The sequence below is a fragment of the Sarcophilus harrisii genome, chromosome 1, assembly GCF_902635505.1.
Source record: "Sarcophilus harrisii chromosome 1, mSarHar1.11, whole genome shotgun sequence".
NCBI classification, from domain to species: Eukaryota; Metazoa; Chordata; class Mammalia; order Dasyuromorphia; family Dasyuridae; genus Sarcophilus; species Sarcophilus harrisii.
The window spans coordinates 642,268,507-642,286,235 of NC_045426.1; the positions used below are offsets into that span (position 1 = coordinate 642,268,507).

The 17,729-nt window shown below is 48.8% G+C and overlaps 2 protein-coding genes across 2 annotated transcripts; one reads left to right on the forward strand and one right to left on the reverse strand.

Moving 5' to 3' along the window:
• The first annotated feature begins 805 nt into the window (after positions 1–805).
• Positions 806–4,355, forward strand: FOXH1 (forkhead box H1). The gene is made up of 3 exons (XM_031947582.1): positions 806–1,021; positions 3,116–3,220; positions 3,386–4,355. Exons 1-3 carry the CDS (start codon positions 806–808, stop codon positions 4,280–4,282), a joined length of 1,218 nt encoding a protein of 405 aa, XP_031803442.1. The 3' UTR covers positions 4,283–4,355.
• Positions 4,356–4,538: 183 nt separating this feature from the next.
• Positions 4,539–15,915, reverse strand: KIFC2 (kinesin family member C2). Its single transcript, XM_003760553.3, has 18 exons — positions 15,410–15,915; positions 14,605–14,689; positions 14,250–14,428; positions 13,495–13,687; positions 13,120–13,220; positions 12,422–12,487; positions 12,050–12,187; positions 10,938–11,015; positions 10,453–10,582; positions 10,219–10,328; positions 8,505–8,613; positions 8,148–8,305; positions 7,130–7,234; positions 6,874–7,004; positions 6,642–6,765; positions 6,318–6,447; positions 5,977–6,233; positions 4,539–5,731 (listed from the first exon to the last, which is right to left on the reverse strand). Exons 1-18 carry the CDS (start codon positions 15,509–15,511, stop codon positions 5,495–5,497), a joined length of 2,433 nt encoding a protein of 810 aa, XP_003760601.2. The 5' UTR covers positions 15,512–15,915; the 3' UTR covers positions 4,539–5,494.
• Between the last annotated feature and the right edge of the window lie 1,814 nt (positions 15,916–17,729).

Genomic DNA, 17,729 nt, shown 5'->3' on the forward strand with positions numbered 1-17,729 from the left:
AGTGTTTACTTTGTGTATCATAAACTACTTAGACCTTTACTGTTGTTTCCCCAGATAGAATGTAAGCTCCCTGAGGGCAGGAGCTTCTTAGATTTTTGTCTTTGTATAATCAGTGACTGTTACAGAGCTGGAGGCTCTATAGGCACTTAATAAATGCTTATTAATTGATTTAGAGTTAGAAAGGTCTTTTAAAATTATTAGGAAAAGGAGAAAGTTGTGTAATGGCATCAAGTTCCAGGATGAGAAATAACAGCTCTATTTCTGTGGGGAGTCTAGGAAAGTTTGGGGGCTGGGCACCGATGGACTGGAAGCTTCTTCTAGATAGAAGAGCGATTAAATTCAACTAATCAATCCAGAGCCAGGCCCTTAGGGGACGGCAAAGGACCTCAGATTGGGGGGGAGGGCAAGGTCTAAGGAGGGCCTGGGTGGGGTCTTCTTCCTGGGATCCAAGGGACAACTTGGAAAGGGGTGGGTGGGTGTTTGGGTGTGCTATGGTCTAACTCTCCAAAGGGACAAGTCTAGACCTCCCCCCACCCCAGCCTTTAGATTCTCAGCACCCCCAATCCCAGAAAAGGAGTTCTGTCCCCTCCCCCAACCCTCCCTTTTCCTCTGAGATTAACAGAAACCTGCTAATTGTGGCTGCCCCCTCCCCCACCCTAGACTCCCTCCTCCCTTCCTTCTCTCCCTCCCCCCTCCATCCGAATGATAAAGGGCCCAGGGCCCCGCCTGCCTGCTGCCATACACCCAAGCCCCAACCTCTGATCCTGGGTTCCAATTGCCTAGATCAACAGCGCCTAAGAACTTCATGCCCAGTGCTGGGTCCTTCCCTTCCACGGTGCCCCAAGGGGGCTCAAGCCCTGGCCCCCCACAGCCAGGGCCAGAGCCAGAACCGGATCCAGAACCCCCCAAGAAGAAAAGGAAGAAGAAATATCTTCGGCATGACAAGCCTCCCTACACCTACCTGGCCATGATAGCCTTGGTGATCCAGGCTGCCCCGGCTCGGAGGCTCAAACTGGCCCAGGTGAGAGGCAGAGGTAAAGACCCCCCATTTCCCCAAATAAGCCCTTCCTGCCCCCCCATTTTCATCCTGTATTCCTTCCCTCTCATCAGTTGTGCTGACTCGATAAGACCCTTCCTTCTTTCCCTGACCTAATACTCCTCCACACTCTTCCCTTAGCTCCTGTTCTTTACAAATTTGAGTTCATAATCCCTTCCTCCCTTTTCTGTCCTACACCCCCCCCCCCTTCAACATAAATGCTTCATGTCAACTTATAACTTTCCCCTCCTCTTTTCTTCCCTGACTAACTCTGAGACTCTCGTCCCTGACTATCCTGGATATTCTCCACTTAGCTCTATCATCAATCTTCAGGTCAACCTTAACCTTAATACTCTCTTGATTCCTCACTCCCAGACTGTGTGGACCCATAGTCCTTACCTCTCCTCTGATTTTTGGCTCATTCCATGAGCCTGACTCCATTTCCCAGATTATCCAATTTTGCTGCCCTCACCCCCAAATCTACCCTGTCCCTATTATCTTTGCGTTCCCTAGATCTCAACCCCCCCCATCATTCCCTTGGATCCCCAGATCCTAACCTCACTTTCCAGAGACCCTCAACTAACTCTAAACACCCTATTCCTTAATTTTCCCTTGGCTTCTTACTTCTAGAATCTCCCCAGGGTACTCTGACTCCATTTTCAGCTCTTCCCACCTCACTCCCCAAACTCAAAAAACCTTAAGACAATCCCCTCCCCCAAACCTATCCCTAATCCTGGCTGACAGACCTACCCTCCCTACACATTCCCCAACCCTTCCCTCCCTGGAACACCATGCTTACTTATCCTAACTATTTTACTCTCAGTTCTGTCCTTTTTCTCACATATTACACAGATACCTCTTCTATCCAAAGACCTCACTCCCAAAGTCAGCATTCAATAGCCTATTAAACTTTCTCTAGTTTCTAAGACAGTGATTGGTACATTGATTCCCTAAACTTAACTCAACTTCCATAGCTGTTCTGTTTTGCCACCCTAAGTCCTCATTTCTTTCCTTTTTATTCCATTCTCAGGCTCACTTCATTCCCAGGTTCATCCCCCAAATTCTACACTCACTAGCTCACTATCAAGAGCCAGAAGGAGCCTCAGAACATCTGGGTAACACATACTTGGTCAGGACTCTTCTACAATATCTGTTATTATAATCTTCAGCTTGATGATTTTCCTTTATGAAGCGTGTTTTTTTTTTTAAGCAAGTTTTCCTTTACAGTGAATCTCAATCTGTCTCTGCAGCTTTACCCTTTGATTGTCCTAGTTTTATCCCCTGGGATCAAGCAGCAGAACCAACTTAGTGTCTTTGTCCAGACAGCTTCCTTTAAACATGATAGACAGCTTCTGGTCCTCTGCTCCTGGCTGATCTGTCACTCCCTTTCCAACCTCAGACACATCTCCTGCCCTGTGTTGTGTCACTTAATCCTTGGCATGTGTTTACCAGCCCCCAATGCTCAGGGTGTCCTCAGCAGCTGGAGTGAAGATTACCACTGGCTGTTCCACACTCCATGTGAATTTTGCATGCATTTTGGATAACTATTCTTCTGGTGGCTGTGTAGTTTGAAATTAAGTTTTTATAATAATGCAGGATTTTGTCCTATAGATGGAGATAGACTGATAAACTGTTCATTCCAAAGGTGAATCAGTAATAGGAGGATCCCAGGTTAGGCTCAAGTGGTCCTCCCCCAATAAGGGATGGGTTGGAAGTCCCTGAAAAGGTCTGGTGAAGTAATTTCTCCCTAAGCCTCCGGACAAGAGCACTTTAGATCTGCATTATCTTTAGTCCTAAGATTTTGAATTAGTAGGAAATACATTCCCAAGCTCTTTTAGCAGACAGGAACACCAAAGGGTTTGTCCATCCAATACTCTTTTCTGCCATATCCCAGTGTTCCCCATTTTCCCCCCACAAGGATCCCATTCAACTCATTCGAATATGTGTCCATTGAATCCATCTCACTCTCAGTTCTCTCCCTCAGACTAAGAGCTCTCTGAGGTCAGGGGCCATGGTTCCCTTCTCAGACCCAGATTGGGTCCTAGAGCTCTCACCCCATGCCTCTGGATCTGGTTTCAGATCATCCATCAGGTTCAAGCCCTGTTCCCCTTCTTCAAGGATGACTATGAAGGGTGGAAGGATTCCATCAGACACAACCTCTCCTCCAATCGATGCTTCCACAAGGTTAGGACAAGGGTTGGGGAAGCCTGGGGAAGGGGTGCCATGCTGAGGGTGGAAGATGCCCATTATGGGGAGGGAAGATAAGAAGAAGTCTGTCCTCTGTTTAGGGCAGGGCCGGATCACATCAAGTACCAGAAGTTTCCCCAATAGCCTTGGCTTTCTCTCTAGGTACCCAAGGATCCGGAAAAGCCACAGGCCAAGGGGAATTTTTGGGCTGTGGACGTGAGCCAGATCCCTGCTGAGGCCCTTCGTTTGCAAAACACAGCTGTGGCCCGTCGAGGGGAAAGGGGTGGCCAGGGCAAAGCCTTTGCCAAGGATCTGACCCCCTACGTTCTTCATGGCTGGCCCTACCGACCCCCTAGCCCCAACCTAGCCAGCGACTCCTTCAGTATTGATTCCTTGCTTGGGGATATTCCAGAAGGGCCTCAGCCCCCACGGCCATCCTCCTCTTCTTCCTCCTCTTCTTCTATTTCAGAGCCAGTATCCTGGCCCATGGGCCCTATGTCCAAGTCACAAGAGGGATCTTTGGGGGGCTATGGTGTACCTACTTCTCCCCTCTCCTCTTCTTCTCCCTCAGAGGGGGGACTCTGGCCCCTCCGGCCCATCCCCCTTCTACAAGGTACCTCAACTCAGGCAGGGCTGTTGGGAGCCACAGGGGGGTCTCAGCTCCCTCCTCTGACATCTGAGCAAGGCTCCTGGCCTCTCCTTCCCCTTCCTGTAATTCAGGGTACTTCAAGCCAAGTGCAGTTATCAGGAAGTACCAGAGTCCCCCTTTGGGGACAGCTGCCTACATCATATTCCCCCATATACACCCCAAATGTGGTGATGCCTCTAGCACCCCCACCTTGTCCTCAGTGTCTGCCCTCCCCGGGTCCTTCCTACTGGGGACTAGCACCTAAGGCCACAGGTCCCACTGGCTCCTTAGGGGACTTGGATGCTCTCTTCCAAGTGGTGCCGCCTAACAAGAGCATCTATGATGTGTTGGTCACTCACCCCTTGGACCTAGTATCTCCCAATCCCAGAGGTTCTACTCCAGGTACTCTACTTACCTGGTACAATGTGTGAAGATGATGAAACAGGATCTCTCTCCCCTCCATTCCTTGCCTTTTTTCCCAACCTCCACCCCACCTTGCGTCCACATAAGGAAAGCAAAAGAGAAAAGGTTTCACCTTGGGGGCTCCTAAACATCCTTAGACCCAAGTCCCAGCTCCACAATTATAAACCAACTGTTCCCCTCCTGGAGTATACCCCTCAATTTCATTACCCACCTTTCTAATCAGTCATAAAATCAAGGGGGAAAAAAAAACAGATCAAACTTGAGTATTTTGAAAATTTTTATTAGAACCACTTCGCTTGTGGAAAGATACTGCCATGGCTTCCCAGAGGGAGAGAGACAGTGAGGAAGAGACTCACTTTGTAGTTGGATCCTGTTTGGAGCCCTGAGGATAGTCCCTTTGTCACAGAATCTTAGAACTGGGAAGGACCTTTGAGACCACAAGTTTAACCCCCTAATTTTGCAGAGAGAGAAAACAAGTTCATCGAGGGGAAGGAACTACTCAGGTCATTCAATGAATTAAGAGCCAAAACTGAGACACCCCCCAACTCCATTTTCCTGACAGGACCCTTCATTCTTTCCACTATTCTCACCCCCTAACATCTCCATCACACCCTTTCCTATCATGCTTTCCCCCTCCATCCATCAGGTCCTGTCCATTCTCCAGTTTATACTATCTCTTGGCTGAAAGAAGAGGCTGGGACGCTGCCCATGGCCCCTCCCTTAGGCTTGGGGAGGGGAGGAACTAGCACCTTTGTTGTGGGGGGCTGGGGTAGAGAAAAGGGATATGAGCTGGTTGCTCCAGAGCCTCAGGGCTTGTGGGGGGGGGGGGGGGGTCAGGGCACACAGGGATAGAGGCAATAAAGAACTGAGACACTTTAAATCCAAAGTCTGTGATTGGGGGTGGGTGGTCACAGCTGAGGTCTCCCCTCCCCCTTTCCTGTGGGGTCTGGGCACCCTGCTGAGAGCGGCTGATAAGAGGAAGGATTTGATAAGATGGGGGGAAGAGAAGATGGCAGGGTTGGGATCTATGGGAGCCTTGCTCCAATCCAGAGAATGGGTAAGAGCTTGGAAATGGGAAGTCCTTAGTCTCCAGGAATACTTCGGCATGTGAGGGCAGCCCTTTTTTATTTCTGTATATTGAAAACGGTACAACTTTCAACCCCAGCCCGTTGAGGGGTTCCCCTAATCCTAAACTTGGGCTGGAAGGACACAGGGTGGGATTATGGAGGAGGAAGGCCCCCTGAGGGAGAGGGCTGCTCTGCTTGAGGAGAGATCCCCTCCGAGCTAGGTGTGGTAGGTGTTCCCAAAAAAGGGGTGTCTCCGGCGCTGGACGACGTAGGAGTCCCAGAAGTTGGGGTCCTGTGTCGCCGGGCGGGTCCCAACTCCACTTGGCTCACGCGTTCAGCGAATTTCAGGGAGCACACCGTCTCCCCCACGTCCTCGGGGCGTGATGAAATCTAGGAGAGGGGGATAGAAGGCGGGGGGAAGGGGGAAGAGGCCAAAGGATGGCGTAACCGCCCAATCCTTTCTACCAAGGTGAGACATTATGCAGATGACTCCTATGGCCTGCGTTCACTGAAGATCACCAGTCCCAATCGGCTGGCTGGGAGACTGAATATGCTAATGAGGCGCCGCTCCACCTTCCGAGAAGGACCCTCCCTGCTACCGGCCGGGCCCCGCCCACAGCCCCCAGTTTGCCCACCTGCACCAACATTACGGCTGTGGCTCCTGGGCCCAGGGCGGGTTGCAGCAGCCGGGTGAGCTGGGAGTCTCGAAAGGGGACGTGGGGCTGGCGGGCCCGGAGGGCCGCCATCACGCCCCCCAGGGCCAGCAGCGAGCGGTTGATGGTCTGTGCTTCCCGAAGTCTCCGGCCCCGGACCCCAGCCCGGCCGCCCGACTCGGTCATCACCGCCTTCCACACCCGCTCAGAGCCTGCCAGATCCACCAGGTGCAGCGTTCCTACGGGTGGGGAGGGTCAATGTTGGGGGGCACCACCTATGAGCCAAGAAGTAGGGATTGGGGGTGTCGGGCCGGGGCTGGTACCTGCAGTTCCTGGGCCGTGAGGAGGCGGGGCAGTGGTCAGCGTCAGGGTGACCAGGGCGTGGGAACGCGAGCTGTGCTCATTCATGTGGGTGGCAGCTGTGGCTCGGTTTCTCCTCCCCAGATTCAGCATCTACGGGGCACAGCAATTTGTCTTTGAGATGCTGAGAGTACCAAGGGGCAGAGGGTGGTTCTTTGCATGGGGAAATGGAGAGGAGGTCAGAGGTTACCTTGGGCAGCTCTGAGGAATTATTTGGGGGGTGTCATAGTTTATATTACACAGGTCAAGAGGTTACCTGATGTGGAGCATCAAGAGTCAGAGGTTACCTTGTGTAGAGCCCTTAGATCAGACACGTCCCAGCAGGTGAGACCAGGCACATGGATTCCCCCACAGCCTTCTGGTCCCTGACGCACTGTGAGGCGCTCAGGGGGTCCTGAGGCCAGGAGATCTCTGAGGAAAGACAAAATAGCAGTACCAGAGAGGGGGCCAGCCTGGAGAGGAATGAGGGTAAGGTGGGGCAGGCAGGGGAAGGCAAAGGGAGCAAGTGTGGGCACTGACCTCACAGCCTCATTGTAGATCTCCACCATGCTGACTGTCACACGGTGCTGTCTTGGCCCTCCCTGTGCCCCCATCTCCCGGAAGAGCGACTGCAGGGCTCTTGGGGCGATGCCAGGATCCTCAGTTGGACCCTGAGTGGGGGAACAGGAGAGAGAATGGCAAAACTTCTCGCTCAGATCTGAGGCTTCCCATTCCATCCTAATGAGAGGGCTCCCCTGTCCTCCCTATTCCCTGGCCCAGAGAGTCCTGATCTCACCTCCATGCTGTAGGTCTTGCCTGTCCCAGTTTGGCCATAGGTGAAGATGCAGACACTATAACCTTGGAGGCAGGACAGCACAGCAGGTTCTAACTCCCTAAACACCTGGGGGATGATATGAAGATACTGGATGAGAGGAAGTATGAAAGAGAGTGTATGAATCATGGAGAGTCCCCGCCTCCACATAATCTAAATGTAGGAACTCTAAAGGAAGGTTGAAGTTGTAGGGAAAATGGTGGATGGGGGATTGGTAGGGTGTGGGGGTAGGGAGAGGCAGGTCACCCCCTCCAGGTGTCTAGGATGCTAGAGCTGGAGAGTTCCTTGATGGACTAGAGAAGGGCCCTAGTCTGGGCCTTGTGAGATCTGTACTTGATTCCTGACTAACCTTGGGCACAGTCCCCTTACCTCTTTAGGTCTGTTTCTCCACCAAAGCAATGGGAGAGGGAGTGGAACAACACCCAACATAATATCTAGGATGTCTTTTCTCCACATGGAAGTTGTCATTCAGTCATTTCAATTGTGTCAGACTCTCTGACCCCATTTGGAGTTTTCTTGCAGAGATACTGAAGTAGTGTCTGTCATTTCCTTCTTCAGTTTAATTTTATCAATAATAAACTGAGGCAAACAGGATTAAGTGACTTAGTGTCTGAGGGCAGATTTGAACTTGGAAAAATGAATCTTCCTATTATGTGACCTAGCACTCTACTAACTGCCTCATCAAGCTATTATTCTTTTTGTTACATTGTTCTCTGAGGTCTTTGGGGTGCTAAGATTCTGTGAGAGATGGGATTGGGAAATTGGGGCAGAAAATGAAAGTTTAGACATTGGGACTGGGACTGGATTAATCTCAGGAATACTTGGTGAAAAGTTAGAAATAGGACCTGCCTCAGGGTCAGACCTGTCCTACAGGATTTCCATCAAGGTGAATATCTTAATGATTGAGACAATAATATAATGTTCTAACAATTCATCTTACATATGAATATACTCTATTGAGAGAAAAATATCAAGTGATCACCTCTTCTTGGGTGGCATCAGGTGCGAATACACGGTCTAGGCGGAAGTGACGCTGGCGCCCTCGGTAGTTGGCAGTGATTGTGCCCCCGGGACCTGGGTTCACATTCAGCAGGTTCCCAGGGCTCCCTGGCTTCAGCCTGCACAGCACTCTGATGTTCCCTAGGTGAAGGCAGGACCACTGGGCTCAGTACCACTTGTCACCCTACAGAACCTCAGACTTTGGACAGAACTCAGAAGTCATCCTCTCTATTATGAATCTGTGCAGCAACCTATCACCACCAACACCACCGTAAGAGAGAAAATGGGCAGTATGTTTTCAATTACAGAGGGAGGACAACTCTTCCCACCCCATCCCTACCTCTGAGCTCCAACAGCCTGCCATGATAGGCTCTTCTAGGTTTCTTCCGATTTTCAGAGACTCTCCTTCCCCAGTGACTGGCTGATAGCTCCCCCAAGGCCCAGCACACCTGGGAGACAGACACAGCAGGGTGTGGAAATTCTTGCTCAGATGTCCCTTGGATTAGGATCCTAGATTAGGATCTGGAAGGGTAGGATCTGGAAGGGCTTCACTAGTCCAATCCCTCATTTTATAGAGGACATTGAAGACCAGAGAGAAATTTGCTTTTTCAAGGTCATAGAAGTAAATAATAGGATCTGGAAGGGCCCTTAGACTTCACTAGTCCAATCCCTCATTTTATAGAGGACATTGAAGACCAGAGAGAAATTTGCTTTTTCAAGGTCATAGAAGTAAATAATACCAATACAGAGAAACCCAAGTCCTCTGACTTGAAATTGAGTGTTCTTTTATATTGTCTTCTAAGGTTTTTTTGGGCTCAGATTCTGTGAAATTTGGGATTGGGAAACTAGGGCAGAAAATGAGGGTTTAGAGGTTGGGACTGGAACTGGATTAATCTAAGGAATACTTGGTGAAAAGCTAGAAAATAGTACTTGTCTCGGGATCAGATCTGTGATACAGAGATTTCCATCAGGACAAATAGTTTAAATTCAACAAGTCCAAAACTAAGCTTCTTATCTTTTCTACTCAAATCTCTTCTCTGTCTTCTGACTTAACTATTTGTTGATTGGATTTCTACATAGCATCTATCCTCTCTTCTATGTTCATTGAAACCACTTTTAATCTTCAGTTATTAGTATTTTAATAGCCTCTTAAAGGGTCTTCTACTTTCTTTCCACTCAAGTGTTTTTTTGGGGGGAAGAAGGGGGTAGGAGATAGTCGGGGTTAGGTGACTTGCCAAGGATCACACAGCTTTTAAATGTCAAATTTAAACTCTTGCTCTCCTGACTCTGGGGTCATAGTGCTCTATTCATGGTGCCACGTAGATATAAATGCCCTAAGAATTATCTTTCTTAAACAGATCCATGAATGTCACTCTCCGATTCAAAAATCTTCAGTAGCTCCCTACTGGCTTCAGACAAAAGCTCAGATTGCTCGGTTATGGTACTGGGAGCTCTCTACAAATTAGTACCACCAACAATTAATCAGTGAGCATTTATTAAATACCTATTATTAAACATTCATTAACTCCTAACAGGAAGGAAGGACAGAACTCTAATTTGAACTCTGGTCTAACTCCAGGTCTGGAGCTCAATCTCCTGTCCCTCTCAGTTTCTTACCAAATACACATCAAACATATAATATGTCTGCCCTCAGCAATATGAATTGTCAGTTTGAGATTCCTTAAGAAGAAATCAGCAAAAAACAAAAACAAAAAACATATAGTGTGCACTCATGTCTCCATGCCTTTTGCTTCCTAGGTCTCTGGTGCTAGTCTTCCACATCTGTGGCTTTTTATCCTTCAAAGTCAATCTTAAATGATACCTCTAGGAAACCTTCCCTGATTTCCTCCTTTAGTAACAGTCTTTTCCCCTGACCTCATATAGGTTGTTTTGGACCTCTCTAATACCCTTATCATGTGATACCAAGTAATATAGTTAACTTGGTGGGCTTTACCTCTCATTGAGTGCCTTGTATCCAGAGCAGCCAATTGGGAAATGCTTCAGTAGCAGCTTTCTTGGAGTGTGAATGGAGAGGGGGTATCAGAGGTACTGACCTGTCCTTGGGCTTCTTTCAGAGCCCCCTGGTAGTTCTGGGTGAAGGCAATGACCAGCCCACGAAGGTCCCCGCAGCCTTGGCGCAAGGCAACTATGTGCCCTCGAAGTCCTGGTGGGGTGAAGGTGGAAGGAGAGATTGATGGTGAGAGAAGATAATGGGTTCCTGCCCTGCCTCAGCTCTCTCCCCCACCGGAAGCTGCTCCTCCTGGTCTGAGCCCCTCAGGCCGCCCTACCTGCCAGTTGGCTCAGGATCTGCCTCAGCTCCCTCTTGTTCCTTCGTTCAGACTCCTGGGCAGCTGCCTCGACCTGCAGCTCTCGAAGGGTTCCCTGGAGCTCCCAAAGCTGCCCTTCCTGTACCCCCAGCTGCCCCCCCAGACAACGTGTTATTCCGGGGAGGAGACTAGGGTCCTGTCTTCCCCAGCTGCCCTACATACACACTAGTCAGAAGGCAGTTATGGCATAGAGGCTAAAGCAGTGGGCCTGAAATTTGGGAAGAACTGAATTCAGATCTGGCCTTAGGCACTTACTAATTGTGAGTCTAGGGGACCTCATTTCACCTCTATTTGCCTCAGATTCCTCAACTGTGAAATGGAGATAGTAATGTCATCTACCTCCCAGGGTTGTTGTGAGAATCAAATGAGAGATTTGTAAAGTGGCTGGCACACAGAAAGTGCTATATAAATGCTTTTGCCCTTCCCCACTCCGGTCAGGTCCTGACCTGGGTCCTGAGGGTTTCGGTTGCCTCTTCAGTTTCTCTGAGCCGGCTCCTAAGCTCCATGAGGACTTCTGCCTCCTCCTGTTTGTTGGAGAGAAACTTGGGTGTCAGGAGCTGATGGGGGCAGAAGGTGAAGGGGCCCTAATTGCCCAGGCCCTGAGGCCTCTGTTCCCTCCAGCTGTGGGGTGGGGGTGGTATACAGGCTGGGAAGTGGATCTGGGGAGGGGCAGAGAGCAAAGTGACAGGGGTAGGTTCGAGGAGACTGACTCACAGAATGTCAGAATGGGAAGAAACCTCAGAGATCCTCAAATTCTATCTCTGCTCCCTCATTCCCCCCAAAACCAGCAACAAACAGGCCAACCAACCCAGCGACCCATTTACATACCCAAAACACTGGAAGTCAGAACACCTACAGAAGCCTGCTTTCCTGACAATGTGGGAAACGAAGAGTTGGGGCAGAGGACGTATGCCCACCAACCCCACGCAGGGGCAGCTAGGCCCTGAAGGGGATGTAGTACTCTGAAATCAGGAGGACCCGAGTTCAAATCCAGCCTCGAGAGACTGTGTGACCCTGGACAAGTCACTTAACCTTGTCTGTCTCAGGTTCCTCATCAGTCAAATGAACTGGAGTAGAAATGGCAAACCATTCCAATATTGAGGCCAGGAAAACTCCAAATGGGGTCATAAAGAGTCAGACATGACTAATTGACAAAATCAAACCAAACCAAACGCATATATATGTCCAAGTGAAAATCCAAAGGAAAATGAATAGGGTCTGAGTGGATTATCAATGTCTGGGGGTTATATCAGGGAGAAAAAGGACTTTAGGTCTAACTCATTTTAACAATAAGGAAACTAAAGTCCAGAGCAGTGAAATGACTTCTGCAATATCACATGGTAATAGAGCAACGATCTGAACCTTGGAAGGTCCTTTATCCCTCTTTCCTTTTTTTTTTAATTTAATTTTCTTTATTTTATTATTTTTTTCTTTATCCCTCTTTCCAATCGACTTTCTAGTTTGTCATAGCTCTTAACTGGAAGGAGGAGAGGTAGTGGTGTGAAGCCACCTGGAAGAAGAGATCCCTTAAACAGGAAGAGTGGAAGGACAGTGTTACCTGAGCAGGGGAGGGAGTCCGAACAAGGGGCCCAGGCCCCCACTGGAGCAGCAGGTCCCTGGTAAGGCTCAGGCTCTGTTTCAGGGCCTCATTCTCCAGGGTCAGGTGCTGAATCCGCTTCTCAGAGTCTGTGATCCCCTGGGAGGGAAGGTATCCCCCTGATACCCAGGAATCCCCAACCCCTTCCTCCTTCCCACTCCATTACCTTTTAGGAACCCAGAAACAGGAATCCGCTTCTTCCCCCAGACTTGTCAGGTGGGATTGTTTCCCCTTTTTCCTCAAAAGAGATTCATTCAGGTGCCTAGCATCCCATGTCCTCCCCTCATTTCACAGGGTCTCTGCCTTCCAGGGACCCAGAAATATGGGTCTCACCACTCCCAGCCGAAGTCGACCCAGCTCCTCTTCCTGTTGCTCTAGCTGTTGCTTCATTTCCTCTATCTGGAGTAAATGTGGGGGAAGCCTTGGATATGGAGGTGGTGAGGGGCAGGGGAGGGTATCTCTGTTCTAGTGATTCCTATACCTTGTCTTGTCCCAAGGCTGTGGTTTCCCTTCAGGGCCTTGCCTTGGTACCCATTCCAAGGTTCTAAATGCAGCTAATCCGTAATGGATTTGAACTGAATTCTCTCCCTACCCACTGACATAGTCAGGTAGTCCATGTTGTCTCCTTAGTGATCTCCTCCTCAGATGTCAGCTCCTTATTCCTCCAGCCCCTATTCCCTATATTCACATTTACCTATCCCCATAGTATCACAGTGGACAGTGCTCTTCACCCTCCCTTTACCTCTCCCCAGCAAACAAGTTTTTGTCTGATTCCTCCCCACCCCCTATAACCTCTTGCTTGGACATAAAGCAGTCTGCTCCTTAGTTCCAGAACTCTCCACTTCCTCCCCCCAATCTCTTTACCTGTCTGGATGTCCTTGCTTTTTACTTATCCTGGGGCCCCTTCTCTGCCTCCCAAACCTTCCTCATTAAACCTTGCTTAGCTCCCCTTATCTCCTATCCATCCTCATAGAATCCCTTTCTGCTCCAGGATAACCTCCTCAACTTCAGCTGCTTCCAGGTCCTCTTACCTGTCCCAAGGTGGTCCCCTCCAGCCATTGCCAGTCTCTATGTTCCTCTTCCCTCTGCTGGGGTTGTCCCTTAGGCTCACCCCTCATGGTTACCCTTGGGCCTATGTGGGGAGTGGGGAAAGGTCCAAGAAGAATAGAGAATTATTAGCTTAGAATCAAAGATGGGGCTTTATCAGTGTTGAGAAGTACTCTTTACTCCAAACAGGGACCATGGCAGGAAAAAGAACTGGAAAGAATATATTGGAGTCCTGGCCTCCAGCCTAACTATATTTACTCTCCAAACCCCAATTTCCCCAGGGATACTGAGGCAGTAGAATCTTCATCTCCCTCCAAGATCAAACATCATTCTTCCCCACTCCATTATACCCCATTTACCTTCTGGGGCTAAGGGTTGCCCTCCTGAAGATGAAGCTGAAGTTGTAGCAGGGGCTGGAGCCCCAGTCTGCTGGGATCCACAAAGTCGATGTTGGAGGCCATGCTGGAGCCTTGGTGGTCGATTCTCACCTGGCCCTTGCAGCCAGGCTACCACTGCCAGGAGCTGCCCAGTCAGTGTCAGTAGCAGGGGAGCCTGGGAGTTTGAAGGTCAAGGGTCAATGGGGAATTTGGGGAAGAGTCAGAACAAGGGGCTATGGTGGTTGTGAGGGAACAGGGTTTGTCAGAGAAAAGGGATAGCCATCACAACAAACAGGCTGGAAGCAATTTTAGGGATTAGCTAATAATTCTTCCCTCTCCCCTGCCTCCTCTCATTTACAAATGAGGAAACTGAGCTCTTAGCTAGTAAGAAAATTCAAAATTCAAACTTAGATTTTCTGGCTCTTTTTAATAGGCCACAGACTCCCCAAGGAAGGCATAGATGTGCTAACTGGGAGAAAGTTAGGAAAAAAGACCTGGGGATAAGGAAGGAAAAATTACCCTGAAGACCTTCTCTTCTGTCAGATTGAATGATGGGACTGCATGGAAAGCCCACCACTAAGTTAGGAATCAGGAGACCTGGCTTCTAGTGATGTGTATACTCACTTTAGTAAAGGCTTCGATTTCTCCCTGTGTAAAGGTGGTGGTTGTACTAGATCCTGGAAGGTTTTTCCAACTCTTGACATTGAGAAGAGAAGATAAGATCTGGCTTCACTCACCTTGTCTGGGTCCAGGGACCTTGTCCAGCCTTCACCTGTTCCCAGCTGGAGAGACAGGAACTCAGCCAGATGGGTGATGGCTTCTTCCAGAGAGACCTCTGGGGAGCTGCCTGCAGCTCCCTCAGCTGTTGCTTCCTGTTTCCCATCCCTGTCATTCTCAGAGTCTGGATCTGAGGAGCCTGCAGGGTATTAGAAGTCAGAAGTCAAAGAAGAGTAAGATCTGGGCTGCCCTGGGAGTTACAAGATAGTCATACAGAGTTCTCAGAGGAATCAATAATGGTAGAGCGGGAAGACTGTCCTCTTTTTTTTTGGACTGCCCAATTTCCCCACAGCCATGACTTAGTAGGTCACATACTGTCTAGACCATTGAGCTCAGTCCAAAGATCTTGCTGTGGGTGGCGGCGGTGGCGGCGGTTTCTTCTGGGGAGGGAGCCAGTACCCTAAGAAAGGAGAAAAGGAATGGGAGCCTCAAGGCAAAATGGGGTCACCACCCCCTTCCTAAGGTGGATGTGATGGATAATTTTAGGTCTTCCTCTTCTCCCAAGGAGGGGGAGAGGAAGTAAAAGCTGGGGATCAGAACAAAGATGAGAAAGGGGCCTCAGGAACCATCCCTGTGTCACCTGGGCTTTTAGTTGTAAGCCATGTCAACGTCATGGAGGGGAATGGAGCTGTGCAAACCTGAGCTTGGCAATGATGCTTCCTCAAATTGGGTGGGGAAGGCTCAACTGCTCTGCTTTCATCACAGGGGATAGATTCAGATAGCAAGCATAGGTTAGGGTAGGCCCAGGCAGCAAGAAAAATTAGGGTGGGTCCCAGGCAGCAAGCACAAGTTAGGGTGGATCCTGGCAGCAAGCACAGGTTAGGGTGGGTCCAGGCAGCAAGCACAGGTTGGGGGAGGGGGGCGTACAGGCAGCAAGCACCGGTTGGGGGGGGTCCCAGGCAGCAAGCACAGGTTAGGGTGGTCTCCCTAGAAATGGGGAAACAGACTCCAGCAAAAAGCACTTCCCCAAACATAGGTACGGGAGCTCATATCTAGAGAAGTGGGTTTGAGGGCATAGATTGAGTATGTCAAGTGGACTCCTCCCAAAGGCAGAAGGGCTCAGGTAAACCCTTACTCACCACCCTATCCATCCCTTTTCCCTCTCTGACCTGTCACTCACCTGCGAGGGGTTCCCGTTGTGAGCTGCTGCAGCCGCTCCCTCCCCATCCCTTCGAAAGAGGGTGTAAAAGATATAGACCAGGAGCGAGTAAAAGGCATACATAGAGGAGGGAGGGGCGGGGGTCTTCCGAGGTCTGCCCCCGGCCCACCACCACCTCCCGGCCCGCAGCCGCAGTGCTGGTGCGCATGCCCAAAGACAGGCCACCCCCGCTGCTGCTGTTGCTGCTGCCGTAGTCTCCCCAGCTTCGCTGCTGCGGAGGGGACCGCTCCCTCGGCTTCATCTCTGGGCAAGGGAAGGGTTAGGGTAGGCGGGCGGTGGGAACGGCGATCCACAGAGAAAGGACTACGGGAAAGGGGGACCTGGGCCTGGATAGGGGGCGGAATGAGGAATAGATGGAGCACGCCCCTTGAATTTGAAAATCCCAGATTCTCACGGAACAGAGACCCTTTCCTTCCCTGGACCCCCTTCCCGCTTTCCACCCTACCACATATTCCCTCCTCCTTCTCTTCCAGACCCTCCCCTGTCACTCATCATACAGACTCCGCCTCTTTATACTGACATCCCCTATCATTGACTCATCTCGGAGTCAGTCAGCCTCCTGCACCAACCCTCACTCCCACCCACTCCTCTTTAATCAGTCACCAGTCCCCCTAACGTTTATTAAGCGTCTGCTATGTGTGTCAGATGCAAATACAAAAATAAGTGCTTGCCCTCGAGGATCTTGCATTTTACTACATAGATACAACATATTAACCGATAAATAAATAAAGGATACACCCGATTAGGAAAGGTCTCTTGGAAAAGGTAGCACTTGAGTTGAGCTAGGGTTTCAAAGAATGAAGGTAAGGAAAGAGCACATCTCAAGAATGACAGTATACTGTACAAAATGCATGGAGATAGGAGATGGAGTGATGTTTACAGGGATCATCAAGAAAATCAGTTTATCTGAAACACAGAAGGAAGTAAAGTGCAATCAAGTTTAGAAAAAATAGAATGGAGACAGAGTGTATATTTGAACCTAGATTTTTTTATGCTGCAACTTCTTGAGTAGTGTAAGAATACCAGTTTGGCTGGAAGATGGGTTGGAAAGGATAGAAAATGGAGGTCTAGTGCAGGAGATTTCCTATAAAGAATACCAGTGCCACACAGAGATAACAGCAGATTACTCCAAGAACTTTTCAAAGTGAGGTGACTCCAGACATAGAACTTTTTGTTTGAAGGCCCAGAGACTTTCAGGGATAATAATAATAGGCGCTGAAATTTATACACAACTTGCTATATGGCTGGCCCCGTTCTAAGTGTTTTACAATAATTATCTCATTTGATCTTTACAAGAAGTGGAGGAGAAAGGTACTAGGATTCCCACTTCACAGATGAGGAAACTGAGAGATATAAATGAAATGATTTGTCCAGAGTCACATGAAATGTATCTTCTCTGTGGCTGGATTTGAACTCTGGTGTTTCTGACTCCAAGCATAGCTCTCCATCGGACTAGCACTTCTGGTGTGAGGGTTTGCCGAGTCCTCTTTAGGAATGCTCGTCTACCTTTGGTGTTTACCTGGCAGTCAAGTCTCACTGAAAAGAGCATTATGTCTCCATTAATTGGAGAATGGCTGAATCAATTGTGGTATATGAATGTTATGGAATATTTTTGTTCTGTAAGAAACAACCAGCAGGAAGATTTCAGAGAGGCCTGGAGAGACTGACATGAACTGATGCTAAGTGAAATGAGCAGAACCAGGAGATCATTGTACATGGCAGCAAGAAGACTATAATGATGATCAATTCTGATGAACAGGACTCTCTTCAACAATGAGATGATTCAAATCGTTCCAATTGTTCAATGAAGAAGCGAGCCATCTACACCCAGAGAGAGGAAACTGAGTGTAGACCACAACATAGAATTCTCATTTTTTCTGTTGTTATTTGCTTGCATTTTGTTTTTTTCTTCCTTCTTGATCTGATTTTTCTTGTGCAACAAGATAACTATATAAATATGTACACATATATTGGATTTAGCATATATTTTAATATATTTAACATGTATGGAATACCTGACATCTAGGGGAGAGGGTGGGGAGGAGGGGATAATTTGGAACAGAAGGTTTTGCAAAGATCAGTGTTGAAAAATTGCCCAAGCATGTTTTGTAAATAAAAAGGTTTAATTAAAAAAAAAAGTGATACATCCAGGTAAACATCAGTAAATGGGCTAAACCAGGTTGAGGGTAACTGATGGGCCACATATTTTTTTTTTTTTTTTTTTTTTTATTTAATAGCCTTTAATTTACAGGATATATACATGGGTAACTTTACAGCATTA